The following is a 14,363-nucleotide window of genomic DNA, read 5'->3' on the forward strand; positions in this document are numbered from 1 at the left end:
TACTGGTCTCTAAAGTGCCATTAGACTCAAATCCTGCTGATCTACCACAGTTACCCACCTAAACTACGGAATGTCCTGCAGCTTTGCCTATTATTATTATTTTCAGAGAGATTTCTCTCTTTTATACACGCAACCACACATACACAAGCACACATCCTACCTTGTTGATGAAAGCTCTCAGAGAAGCAAATACATGCTTGAGAGCTGCTTCAGATTGTCCATTTTTGAGAAAGGCAAGATGAATATCAAAAACCTTTTTCATCAGTGGGTTGTGTCCATCATTGTTTAAGAGTTGGTTCTGGAGAACAAGGAGGTGGTTACTTTCTATAGAGCTGTCCACTTCTTGCAACATACCTTGAGGGCTAGTTTAATGCCCACAACCCTATATTACAGAGGCAGGCTGGTACTCCCTCTTATCCTAAAGGATGGATAACCTTATTCTTTAGGCTATAGATTTAAACAAGTTATAATACAACAAGCAAAACAAACACATGTGTGACCACCCAACCTCAACCCACTTTTTGTTGCTTGACAATAATGGCTGAATTCACACTTCATGACATGAAATTGGTCTGTGATGGTCAGTCTTCAAGTGAGAACCTGAAGGTCTTCAGGCATTACAACTACAGAGATCAGGTCTTCTGAAGAATATGGCAGCTTTGGAGGGTGGACTCCATGACATCACATGCCTCCTAAGCTCCCTTCCCTCCCCAAACTCTGCCCCCAAATCTCCAGGAAATTTCCCAGCCCAGAATTGGCAACTCAAATGTTTGTACATAAATAAATGCGTGTTGTTCTTGGATCAGCTTACTCCTCCCCCTTTCCCATGTACATGGAGAAAGCATAACCCAAATGCTGCCAAAAACAACATTAACAACAATAAATGTAACAGGACAGGGCTATTAGTGGACTAGATTCTTGGCTCGAGCCCTCAGTCTGAACTGAGCAAAGGAAAACTATCCAGGCAAAATGCAAACTAACTACAGTTAACACATTTCATTGCTTCATAATAACTATCTTATTAACCACATAGGATAAATATAATTAATATATTAAGTAAATATAATTTTAAAATAAACGACATACAATAATATGTAAGGCTAATAATTCCCCAATAACAAGTACTGAATGAAACAGATACTGAAAGGGAAAAAATACTTCAGAAATTCTCTGATCCCATAATCCATCAGTTACATCCTGAAGCTTAAGAGAAACTAAATAAAACTTTGATTTCCTGGAGTTAGCATAATCACATGAAGAAAGGTCAACAACATTATGAGGTTACTGAGATCTATAGCGAGATTCCTGGTAGGGAAGGCCTCACTGTTTTCTAGTTACTATAATCAGAACGTTTTCTGGTAGGAAAAGGAAGAATGGTGTCTTTGTAAAGAAAATGTTATTTTCCATGGAACATTTTTCTTCTGCTAACTGCCTTCTCTCCTCGTCCCTCAGATACTTCTCTCCTTTTTAGGCCCAATTCAAACTACCAGTCTTGACCTTGAAAGCCCTAAACTACTTGGGGCTAGCACAGCTTATGGACAGCATGCTCCTCTATGAACCTACCCAGCTGCTACAGTTATTTTCAGAGGCCCTACTTTGGATGCCCCTGTCATCTTAGGCAAGGTGGAGGCAGCCAAACTCTGGAACTCCCTCCCTAGGAGATTTGTCTGTCCCCCTCTATCACTGTCCTCTGCCAGCAGATGAAGATTTCTCTGTTTTGTTTTGTTTGGCTCTCTCTCTTACTCTGTTTAAGTGTTTATATTGTGTGTGTGTGTGTGTATATATTTACACACCTTCCCCCTTGCTTCCTCCCCAACAATACTGTACACCTCTTCCTTCACTAGCTTTGTATCCTATAATGTCACAGCTATTAGCATTACATCTGCACCAAAGTAGCAGCAACTGAGCAATGAGACAAGTGATATGTCCAGAAATGTACAGCTATTTATTTGTGGCTTCTGTTACCTTATTCTTCTATATAAATGACATCTGGGCAATGCACAAGCCCGAGGATAGGGGAATCTCATGCTTCAATCATCTCTTGAACTAAAAACTCCCTGCATTTAGAAAAATAGCACGTAAGGGTTAGACTAGAACACATCTCCCTGATAGGCTAAATTTTCTACAGGCAGGAGTGCATATGAGGTAGGAAGGAAGGAAGGAAGGATTCACTTCAAATGGAGGAGCTCTGGTTGAAATCCTATTCATTAGCCCCATGCCAATATTCCTAGCCCATGGAAAATTAGCATGTTGAGGGAGAAATGGTCTAGCGCAGCCTTTTCCCTAGTGTGCTAATTTCTATAGGTGGTGGTGGTGAGTGCCCTCAAGTCATAGTTGACTTGTGGCAACCCCTGGTGGGGAGTTATTAACGCAAGCAAGGATTCAGACATGAGATTCCTGACTACTTCAGGTGTCATTTATGGCACAGAATACAACAACAACAACAACAACAACTGAATAAATGGTATGATGTGAAAGGAATAGTTTGGGAAATTAAGTTTAGAACATGAACGTCTCTCATAAATTAGGTACAGTTGGAAAATATAACCTATCAAATTATTGGACTCATTAAATAGGTCTACTTAGGACCGCGCATATCTGCCACAATCTCCTGCTTGATGTCCCAGAGTCAGAAAAGCTTATTCAGATTCCGTTGAAAGAAAAGTGGCTATTGGTCTCCAGGGCTGAGAGTACAGCCCTTGCTGGCTTTTAATGAGCCAGAAGTCAATCTAAGTCACCGAGAGTCCTCACAACCATCACCAGCAGCAGAGAGGGCAAAGGCTAGGCAAAACGGATGCTCTGCAGGGAATCCAACACCTACCTTGAAACACTGGGTGAAGAATGAAATGGTATCCAGGACTGTCAGAGCCACTTCTGTGGCCGTGTTGCCCTCTAGTAGAGCCTGGTGCATGATGTCTGCTTCGGAGGTGCCAGCACCTACGGAACAAAAGCCAGCTGAAGACGGATTTACAAGCACTGCTGCTCAATATTTACTCAGGGCCTAGGAGACACTGAAGGCAAGTTTTTTGGGAAGGATGAAAGGACCACACATTGGTCCAATGACGACAATGTGCAGGACCAGGGCTTGAATTCGAATCTCAGCTCTGCAATGAACTGACTGACTAAACCTGAAGCCCCATCTTTAAAACTGGAATAACTTTAATTAGCTGAGGCTTCTAAATGCATTTGTAAATATATGAACATCCTTCTGACTTACAGTCAACCAGGGGTAGTAATGCAACTATCCCTGTAATGTGCGCTATGGCTATGAGAGGGATGATGCAAGATAAAGTTTATTTATTCAGAAAATTTACATGGTGAGGGGGCAAAGGGAAACTTAGCAGTGCGCACACACTCACTGGCAACAGAATGATGTAAGTGGTTTTGGGGCAAAAAGTCTATGGTTTTTACCTCAAAACCATGGCTTCATCACCAATGCGATGATGTCATTTCCAGGCACAAAGGAAATGACACTGTCTTGTTGCTGGTGATGTGTCAAGGGCCTACAGAAGCCAGCACATTCTCCTCATTTCCCCCTCTATTTCCTGCCAGGCGGCCAGTGAGTGGTGGCGGGGGGTGGGCAGTGGCTGGAGAAGCTCACAAATAAAAACAACAGCTTAAAAAAAATACAAGCTACGAATATTAAAAAGAAGCCATTAAGAACAAGTTTCTGGAACCTTCCAGAGACAGAAGCAGACTAAGAACTGCAGCCAAGCTGCAAACAGGGTGTGGAAGCCAGCCGTGAGTCTCTGCTCCTAGTCCATACATACTGTGATTGAGCGTAAATGAGCTGTCTAAGCTGCTCAGGTGCTGGAGGCGGGCTTGCATGGTGCCAGAGCGGCTTCGAAGGGCAGGCATTGTCTGAGACTTCCTGTCAACGCCCATGTGCTTCGACAGCCAGGCATCATGAACCCTGAAACCAAGAGGGGGGCAATGAGCATTTTCCAGGGAGATTCTGAACAGACAGCTGCTTTCTGCAGAGTTAGATATCAGCCCACTGTAGTCGTTTTTGTCTAGTTTAGAAATGAAGTCCTAAGTCCTCCTGTGAGAGCTTTTCATCTGACCTTCCATCTATTTAACAGTTTGTTGGGAGAATTAGCATACTGGACTTCAGACTGACTACTTGGTAAATGCTTCAAAAACTGATAAATAGCTTGAGGCCCAAGTGCCATTAATAAAAACAAAATGAGAGAGTAAGCCACATCTATGGGTTTCTGCCCACTTTTGAGGAATCTGAGAGCGGGACCACAAGTGACGCCTGGCACAGGTTGGACACTAGTCAGCTTCCCTCAAGTTTTGATGGGAAATGTAGGCATCCTGGTCTTGCAGCTTGACTCTCTGACTGCTGTCCAATGGACTTTTCAACTGTCACTTGTCCAACATTCCGCCAAGCTGCCTACATTCCCCATCAAAACTTGAGGGAAGCTGGCAAGTGTCCAACCTGTGTCAGGCGTCACTTGTGGTCCCGCTCTGAGTTGGGATGCTGGCACTTCCTGCTTCCAACACCAGAAGATGCTGACACAGGAAACAGGAAGACCCAGTGTCCAATTTGGGAGCCTTCAGAAGCAGGCAGAGACCCAGATGTGGCCTTCTGGCTGAAAAAATGTTCCCACCCATGCTGGCCTAGAACCTTCTGCATGCAAAGCACATTCTCTACCCACTCAGCCTATCAGAAGCTACAACAGGCAGAGCAGAGAATTTCTGCATCTGTGCTTTGCCACACCTTAATGCAAATCATGCAGGGGTGAAGATCAAACGGGTTCTAGGGCTACAATGTCCTCCCATGCTCCAGGGTGATCCCACACAGGCTGGCAGCCCAACAGTTTCCCCTGACCAGAAAGAAATATGGTTCAGTTTAGATTTTGCTTGGTTTGCAAAACCTAATTCTTGCACACATGAGGGCTCACGCCACCCTCTGTCCCTCCTGCCTGCCGCTTTCTCTGCAAGCTCATCTCTTACGGATTTTTGCCACCTGCTTCCCATTTTCCTAGCTGTCTGGACTGTCAATGCCCATCATTATATGCAACCCCTACAAGAGATGTGCCCCCTTTTTCGTCGTACGTGGGTTTGTCTGGTAACTGAACCTGGGATCTCTCACACCTAAAACAAGGACCATGCCCTAGAGCAGTAAGAACAGCTTTATTGTGGTTCTGGATACATTTGAAAGGTGGATGTTTTGCCTCCTTCTGGGTCCACCATCATCCACAGAAAACATCCAGGCCAAATCAAACCTATTAGCAGTTCTGGCTGACAGAAGAACAAAGAGGATCCCCTGGTAACCAGCACTTGGGTGTGTGTGTGGTTGAGTGCCTTGGGCAATAGGCAGGTTGGCTGAAGACTGTTATCCCGGGGATTAATATCACCAGACTGCACATCTAATGGACCTCACTTCCCAAATGTCCTTAGTTCTTTTCTGTAACCAGCAGTCCTGGTGGTGCATGGAAGCGAGTGAACTCACAGCATGCAGTGATGTTGCCGCCTTAGCCAAATTCATGGAAGATAGGCCACGGTGGCCAAATAGAACATCAGTATTTAGAGGCAGTATCATTCTGTCTTTCCTTTTTTCAGAGCTCTTATGATCAAATTACCTTGACCAATGACTAAAAGTTCACATTAATTTCTAAAGGAAAATATGCTAGACAGGAATTTGGCAACTATCAAGGTTATATCTGGATCACTGTCTAGCATCAGATAGGGAAAATACCTCTGAATAACAATTGGGGAAACTACAGAGGGTGGCCTTAGCCTCTGTATCAGCTTGTGAGACTTCTGCGGGTGCCTGTTTGGCCGCGGCAGGAAACTGGATGCTGGATAACACGGACCTTCAGTGTGATCCTGTATGGCTCTTCTAATGTGCTTATGATCTCCAGGGCTTCCAGTTCTTAGCCTCTTAAGTGCTCAAAATTCAGTTCCTGCTTATTTTCTTCCTTCTCAAGACACTAACGAAGTCTGAAACCAGACAGAAACTGCTCCCCTCCTTGTATTCCCCCCCTGTATCCCCCCCTTTCACATCTGCTAAAAGTCACAGCAGCTTATTTTTCTTTGGGGTGAATTTCAGGACAATGGGCAACAGTGCCCTCTGCTGTAGCACAACTTCACCCATAACCAACTGGCTTTCTCCATTACAAAAAAAAAGACTGATTAATTACTCTCCAAAATTATTATTAATAGTAATCACTGAAATAATAGTAGTAGTAGTAGTAGTAGTAGTAGTAGTAGTAGTAGTAGTAGTAGTAGTAGTAGTAGTATAATACCTGGCAATGTTTCTTTTTCCAACATATCTAAATTGATATAAACACACTCTGGAGGGGGGAAAAAAAGGAAAAAGATCAAGGTAAATTTAGTAACAGTGAAGCAACCTTGTATATGGCACAAAATCAGACTAACTGGCTTAGCTGTAACAATCCACTGAATTCTAGGAATTGTGATTCTTTGAGGAAGAGAGATTTGCTGAATGATCTCAATAATACATCCAACCATATACCTTATATAATATTTAGTGCTTTCAAGATTCTAAGTGCTTCACGTATATTATCTTATTGTAACCCTAACAGCAATCCTGTAAGGTAGACCACTATTATTATCTACTGCATGACAGAGGCTGAGACAGAATGGCTTGCCTATGGCCACTGGACAAGTTTGTGGTAGAGGTGAGATATGAATCAGCAGTCTCTCGGATGTTAGTCACTATGTTTACATCAGTTCATTCATAACGTTCTTTGAAAATAGGGAATTCCTCCATCTGGAAAGGAGTACTTACTTGTTAATTAATTACACTTTTTAGCCACTTTTCTTTTGTCCAAGTCAAATCCAAGTTACAACAGTAAAAAATACAACCAATTTAAAACCCCAATAATACAAAAGTTGGCAAATTTAACAATTAAACTGATGGGCTACATGTGCAATCTCCCAAGAAGGCAAACAGTGCCGCCCCCCCCCCCAAGCCATTTCAGGTCAGGAATACGGTGTACATGTGAGGGGAAGGCTGAAGGCCCCTTTCCATGGCCTGAACTGGGCCCCTGGCACTTCAGAAATGTCCCCTTGCACCTGAGGCATGACTCTCTAAGTCGAAGTCAGGTTGGGTAGTCTGCCCCTAGATGCTCTCCCTTCTCTCCCCCAGAGAGGGGGACCCTCTTACAATAAACAGCAAACGAATTAATATAATATATGCCATAAAATTATACAAACATTTATTATAAAGAGGAGGGGTTACACACTTTTTATTAGGATTTACATGATAGGATATCCTAGGTTTTTATATCCCATTCTGGTTTTGTTTGCTTTTTAAAGCTAAAAGCCAAGCTAGACAACACACAGGAAATGTGTGGATAGTTTCCTCATTTTATCTTAACTTGAAAAGTAGCTGTAAGAGGCTGTCATTTCAGTGGAGATGGGCAAGCGAGGGCAGATTAATCAATCCTTTTCCCTTTTTACTTTTTCTGCTCAAAATTACTGCTTGTGATGCTTCCCCCACATTTTTCTTCCAACAAACAGGACACTGTTCATGTATCTTCTACAGATTGCCCAGTTTGACCCTCAAATTCCTAAACATGTATCCCTCAGGTCTCAAGACTACATTATGCAAGCATGGGATTTGATCATCTCAAGTGGAATCCCACATCCTGGGAGCATCTATTTTCTTCATTTTTAAAAGGCAGAGATGCAATAATTTTTTAAAAAACTTACTCTAAGAGGACAAGGATGTTCATCAGCTCCTGAGGGGATATTTTATTCCAGTAGGTCAGCAAGGTATCTGAAAGCAAGAACAAACAGCTCAAGGGGTCTGGTGTCCCACCCAAGCCCAGGACACAAGTCCATGGAGCCCACCACTAGGTTGTCCTCTCAGATGAAGATGAAATGGTTATCATGAAGCAAATCCAATGGCATCTTGGTTCTGATGTGCTGTCAGTGCATGTGCACAGCAACTGTGCAAGCAAGGCAGAACAAGCAGGCCTGCGTGTGAGAAGGTACTTTACTTGGGGGGGAGGGTGTTGAAGACTTTGTAACAAAAGAACAGCCAGGCTTAAGTTTGTTGCAAGCCACCGGCATTTCTCCTCAGCATCTGTTGGTGGTGTAGACCTTGAATCATATGGTCCCAAAGTTAACAAAAAAATTGGGTCTTGGATTGCTTTCTTCCCATTTGTTTACATGTCTTTATAATGACAAGCAACTGGCACTCTGTATTCATTGAGTGCAACCCACTGGCCAATTTAGAACTTCCAATGCAGCCTCCAGAATGAAGGGGGATTCCAATCCACTGGTCTAACAAATCACACAGGCAAGTGAGTCAGAAGCTTCAGTCCTATAGTGGCAGTTGTGTAAAGGTATGTTGTGCTGCAACCACATGGAGAGAACGCAAGTGTGCCGTTACCATACAGCTACTAACCTTCAGAAATCATTTTTATTACATAAAGGAAACACACAAGGAGGCTCCGGATTTCATACTGGTCCAGTCGCCCATACTGGGAGACACTGCTGCGTGTAGAGCTCCTCCGCATCTATTTTAACCAAAACACACCAAGAAATGAATATTCACTAATAGGTCTCAAGTTCCAGCAGAGTAGCTGCCCTGGTTTGGTGAAGGTGCAGTATTCCAGGGCTTGATCCTTGACTAGTGGGTATGGGATTGCCCAGAGGTGCAAGCAAAAGGGTTCTTCTTGTCCTCCAGCTTTTAGCCCGAGAGTCTGAGCTTAGAGTTGGGCAGAAGATCAGCTGGTGGAGAGAGAAGACCTCCCCTCTCTTTCTTGTTTGTCTGCTGATTTTTTTCCCCTCCATGCATTAGCTACTTTCAGTCCCACAGGTGAGGTGGTGTGAAGGCCTGCCTTGACAGGAGGATATCTAACTAGCTAAATAACCAACCAACCAACACAATATACAACAATGTGTGGATGCATCCTACCCTACCCTACCACTCTGCTGAGCAAGGTTTGAAGCCTTCAGAACCACTTTAGTTGGAGGAAGGTGTGGTAGGGTGGGGTAGAATCTACCCAATTAAGAGCAGAACTTCCTGCCCTTCCTGGTCAATACTTGCTACTCCAGGATCAAGCCCCATCTCCATCATCTGACCTCAGGTATCCTGGGCTGGAGAACACCCATTACTGGTCTAGATTCAGGTATAGCTGCTTGTAGTTTCAGTCTGGCCCTGAGAGGCTTGTTTTCATGGGAAATTCTTTATTTAGCACTATGATGTGGCCAGTTATCCATGCTCTGAACACATCCAGATTGGACACCTGCAATGCACTGACATTTGAAGACTCTTCGAAAGCAGCAAGTGGTACACAGTGCAATAACAAGGCATCTCTGGTGGTGGTGGAAAGTGTCGACAAGTCATAGTTGACTTATGGCAACTTCTGCTGGAGTTTTCAAGGCAAGAGACTAACAGAGGTGATTTGCCATTTCCTGCCTCTGCAACCCTGGCCTTCTTTGAAGGTCTCCCATCGTATTACTAACTAAGGCTGACCCTGCTTAGCTTCCAAGATCTGACGAGATCAGGCTTGCCTGGGCTACCCAGGTCAGGGGCTAAGACATTTAACCATAGTGTAATCATGTTTCATCAGTTTTGACTACTTGACTACTTATTCACTTCTGGGCACAACTTAAAAGTACCATTTTTCACCTCTAAGGTTCCTAAACAGTTTGAGACCAAGATTCTTGCCATCCTAAGTAGAGTTACACTCTTCTAAGTGGATTGAATTCAATAGGCTTAGAAGCATGTGCCTGTTTATTATTGTCTTGTTTAAGACCATCTCCATCTGTCAATTAAGCTCTTCAACCAGTCCATGTTGTAGCAGTGCCTCCCTTCAGAGGTGAGTGGGTGGTTACTACAGATAAGGCTTTTCTGTGGGGGCACCTCCTTCCTCAAGTCCGATCACCTAGTGCCCTGTTTGGAAAGCATTATTTATTTATTTTACTTCATTTATACTCCACTTTTCTCCTCAATGGCCACTAGAAGGAAACTTCTTTGTTAACCTAGACTTCTGATTGATTTTCTTCCCGTTCTTTTCCAAAGTCTGGCTGCTATTGGGTTTCATATTTTTAATTGTTTATTGCTGGCTGGTAATTTTGATGTTTTAAGGGGAAGTACTGTAGTTTTTACCCCGACCTGGATAGCTCAGGTGAGCCAGATCTCATCAGATCTCAGAAGCTAAGCAGGGTTGGCCTTGGTTAGTAATTGGATGGGAGACCTACAACAAAGACCAGGGTTGCAGAGACAGGCAATGGCAAACCACCTCCGTTAGTCTCTTGCATGAAAACCACACCAGAGGGTTGCCATAAGTCAGCTATGACTTGAGGGTACTGTCCATCACCACTGTGGTTTTTAAACATTGTTTTTAATAATGATTTGCATAGCACCTTAACAAGCTGTGAGTGCATGTGCTACATTTGGGGTTTTTGAAAATAACTGAAATAGCAACTTTACATTTTCGTTGGTGCTACACTGGTCAGGAGATCCGGCCCCTCCTTCTGAGCCAAGAGATCCTCTCGAGTCCTCCCTTTTCATGGCAAGTCCATTCTGGAAAGCTGCACCATAAACTAAAAAAACAGACAAGAAAATGTTTCCAGTGACTTTATGCTTGCCAACACGTTTGTTCTTTTTTTAAAGTTAAAATTCTTTTAGGGACTGGTTGGGGGAGTGCACAGGAATAATTTAAGACAAAGAAATGCTGGAAATTAGCTATCAGGCAACAAGACAATGAGATGGGCCGCCCCAAACTAAATCCTAAAACAACTGGAATTCTTTTCTAACACCCAAGTCATACATTAAACATCCAATGGTTACCTTGCAAACTGTTTGGATGCATGAGCAAAGTTGCCTCATGTGAGCTTTGCCTGCAAAGGAAAGCTCAAAACAAAAAGCATCCATTGGTTTGAAAAACAGACCCAGGAATCGGCCTTTGTGGCGATGTTAAAATTGTAGAATTCACTGTTGGTGGAGGAAGAGATGGCCATTTGAATAGATGGCTTTAAAAGAGGATTAGAGACAGTCACAGAGGATCAGTGGCTTCTAGCCATGTTGACCAAAGAGAACCTCTACATTCAAAGGCAGCAAACCTCAGAGTACCATTGTTAGGAGGCAACATCAGGGAAAGTCCTTAACCTTGGAATGTGCTCTGTTTGTTGGCCTTTGCATGAGAAACAGGATGCCGGAATAGATGGACTACTTGGTCTGATCCAACAGGTCTGTTCTTACATTGGAATACTCAATATGCCTCTTTCTCACTCAGCCTTGATGTATGCAAATATGATGGCAGATAACATGACAAGAACAGAGTACTTATAACCAGGGCTTTTTTCCAGCTGGAACGCGGTGGAACAGAGTTCCAGCACCTCTTGAAAATGGTCACATGGCCGGTGGCCCTGCCCCCTGATCTCCAGACAGAGGGCAATCTAAACTCCCCTCTGTCTGGAGATCAGGGGGCGGGGCCACCAGTCATGTGACCATTTTCTCCGAGGGCAACCCACTGAGTTCCACCACCTCTTCTCCCAGAAAAAAAGCCCTGCTTATAACCATTTGTAATCTACCTTGCCTGGCCTTACAACACGACTGTAAAAACAGCCACTATCATTCCTATTTTACAGATTTGGGAAAGTGAGGCTGAAAGAGATGAAGCATCTGACAACCATACAGTGAGTTCACTAAGGACATGGTCGGGTTGGAATTTGATGTCCTCTGGGGGGTGGGGGGAGCAAACAAAAATTGTATCTAAACAACGTGGGAAAGAGAGGTTCAAACCCAATGCCAGTGCTTACGTGTTTCTTTATCAACAATAAGACTTGACCTATTGGAAGGTGGTGTAAAATTACACATAAAATCATCTCTGGATGTCTGCAAGGGAAGAGAAAAGACAGGTTTCCGAAAGCAAATGATTTGGCTTGTGCTCAAATGCAAAAATGAAAGATAAACAGAAATCTGATTCAGCGGCTATTTTAAAACTATCAGCAGCCATTACAGCTGAATAGAACCTCTAAGGTCGTAAGCCTCTGAATATCAGTTGCAGGGGATGGCTGTGCAGGATGGGGACGGATGATGTCTTCATACCCCACTTGTGGGCTTTCTAAAAGCATCTCGAAAACAGAATGCTACATCAGTTGGACCTTTTATTTTTAAATCCTCACCAAACTTGCATACCTTTTCCCATGGCCACTGATGATAATAACAGGGAAAGTTTGACAAATTATTCCAAGAATAGCAAGAATGTTTAATTCAAGAGCTTTAGTCAGCTGTGTGGCCCCTTACATGTAAACTAGAAAGACGTCCAAGAGGAGACAGAAGGAGAATGCTGGAAGGAAAGTTAGGAAGCTGGATATTATTGTGGACACAACACTTGAATCTACACTCTTGAGGAGCCCGGCTGAGACCTGGGGTGCAGCCAGTGCAATACCACCATCACCACCACCACCCGGGCTGTTACACCAAATGCAAGGCCTCCAATGAGACGGTTCTGAAAATGTGGCATAAGCAATAGCCAGCACCCCAGTTCTAAGACCTGTAGAGCCTCTCCATGCCTGTGGCCCCTGCAAGGACAAGCTTGAACCCACCTGAGTCCTGCAGTGGGAGGCTAAGAAGGGTAGAGAGTTAATGCCTTCTTTGTAGAAGTAAGCTGTCTGTGCAGAGTCAGTTATTGCTCTGTGGGTTGGTTCACACATGCAGTTTAATCACCTGATGATCACACAATCAAGTGGTGACTTGCACGCATGAGCAAGCCTTTGCAGATCAAACAGCTCCAGGTTGTGTTGTTTCTCCCCCAAATTCAAGATTTAAAAAACCCAAAACTTTCAGCTTCCAGCTTTCATGTGCTGAATAAACCAAGCAATGGGAAAACAAACAACATACCAGCATACCTGCCCTGGATATTATGCATTTAAACCTCCCCCATTACGTTACAAATCAAATTAATTCACTGCTATGATTCAACACTGCACAAATCCAACCATGCAGTTCCTTTGACAGAAGAGTTTGTGGGGTGATTCCCTGCTCCCACTGCAGACCTCCACTCTGACCCCCCCCTTGTTGGCCTCGAGGGTCTACTGCCCCCTTATCCCAGGAACAAAATTTCATGAGACTTATAGGGCTGCAGCAAGAGGGGGTATTCCACAGATGGTTGGAAACAAGCCAATGAAATTAACTTTTTTGGGGGGGGGGACCCTGCAATTAATTTATAATTTAATGAGTGCACACACAAAAAACCCCTTTGGTCTGTAATCTTTGCCAATGATATTGGCACGCGCTTCCTGTTTGGAGATGCCTGCAGGAGGCTGACAGAAGGAGCTTAGCTTTGCTGCCACGTCTGTTCCTGACTGCCTCATTCCTGCTCTTACTAACAAAGGGCACCACAAGACTATTCAAATACAGTCAAATAAACTGCAGTCAACTGAAGATACTTCCACATTTAGGTTTTTGCTCCATTTTGGGGTCCAAACTGGAGTGATTTTTTTTCCCTGGACCATCATCATAACATTATCCCTTCATCATCAACTTTCAGTTTTCTCCCTCATTTTGATGTGATCACCCCAAATATGGTTTGGTAGAATTTTTGGGGGGGAAAGACTGCAATGTGTATTTGTCTGCTGAGTGAATATAAAGGTGCACGTTTTTTCCAAGTGCTGCCCACACTGGCATTCTTTTCCTTTCTCTGTCCTCCATAGCCACTATCCCCGCCCCCTCACCTGAGGGCTTGTTTAAAAAGCAGCAACTGACATGTTATAACAATCTATCTACTAGTTCCTCTGAACGCCCAGCTTTCATTTTTAAGAAAGCAAGACTACCCCTTTTTTGCAGAGATAAGCCATTCAATCACAAAAAGGGGCTAGAGACTTAATCTGCTAAAAAATGAAAACTGGGAATTCAGAGAACCTAACAGATAGGTCATTGTAAAATTATAATGCTATAGCAGGTCCCCCAACCCTTTTGAGCCGGCAGGCACCTTTGGGATTCTGACACAATGATGGGTAGAACCACAAAATGGCTGCCACAGGAGGTAAAGTCTGCCACAAAATGGCTCCCGCAGCTTACTTTCAGTAACACAGTCATGATCCTTGTGCTGTGGTGGCACCTGCTGCCAAAGCAACTTTTTAAAAAAATCTACACACCCAACCAAATCTCCAATGGCCAATCAGAAGCCATGGTGCCCATGGACACCACATTGGGGACTCCTGTGCTATAGCAATATTTCAATTTCTAATTTTTAAAAAGATCAAAAAAAGCCCCCTGGTAGTAGGAAAGGAATGGTGGTTGAGGCAAGGAAAGAGCAGGGAAACCTGCCATGTAGATGCTCCATTGCAACTGTGAAAACAGCATGGAGTATGGTCGCCATGTGGAAACAGCCTAACAATATCCAACCTGCTGATTGATGGGTTATTCT

The 14,363-nt window shown here is 43.7% G+C and overlaps 1 protein-coding gene across 1 annotated transcript in view; it reads right to left on the reverse strand.

The window, feature by feature from the left end:
* The window catches only part of DOCK11 (dedicator of cytokinesis 11), a 120,807-nt gene that overhangs the window by 33,993 nt on the left and 72,451 nt on the right, over positions 1-14,363 (reverse strand). Inside the window, exons 33-40 of the mRNA XM_054996040.1 lie at positions 11,752-11,827; positions 10,421-10,533; positions 8,387-8,498; positions 7,687-7,753; positions 6,255-6,302; positions 3,771-3,913; positions 2,822-2,937; positions 161-298 (exon numbers count right to left, since the gene is read on the reverse strand). Coding sequence (XP_054852015.1) covers positions 161-298; positions 2,822-2,937; positions 3,771-3,913; positions 6,255-6,302; positions 7,687-7,753; positions 8,387-8,498; positions 10,421-10,533; positions 11,752-11,827 — 813 coding nt within the window. The remainder of the gene's footprint in view (positions 1-160; positions 299-2,821; positions 2,938-3,770; positions 3,914-6,254; positions 6,303-7,686; positions 7,754-8,386; positions 8,499-10,420; positions 10,534-11,751; positions 11,828-14,363) is intronic.

The sequence above is a fragment of the Eublepharis macularius genome, chromosome 13 (assembly GCF_028583425.1).
Source record: "Eublepharis macularius isolate TG4126 chromosome 13, MPM_Emac_v1.0, whole genome shotgun sequence".
In the NCBI taxonomy this organism is placed as follows: Eukaryota; Metazoa; Chordata; class Lepidosauria; order Squamata; family Eublepharidae; genus Eublepharis; species Eublepharis macularius.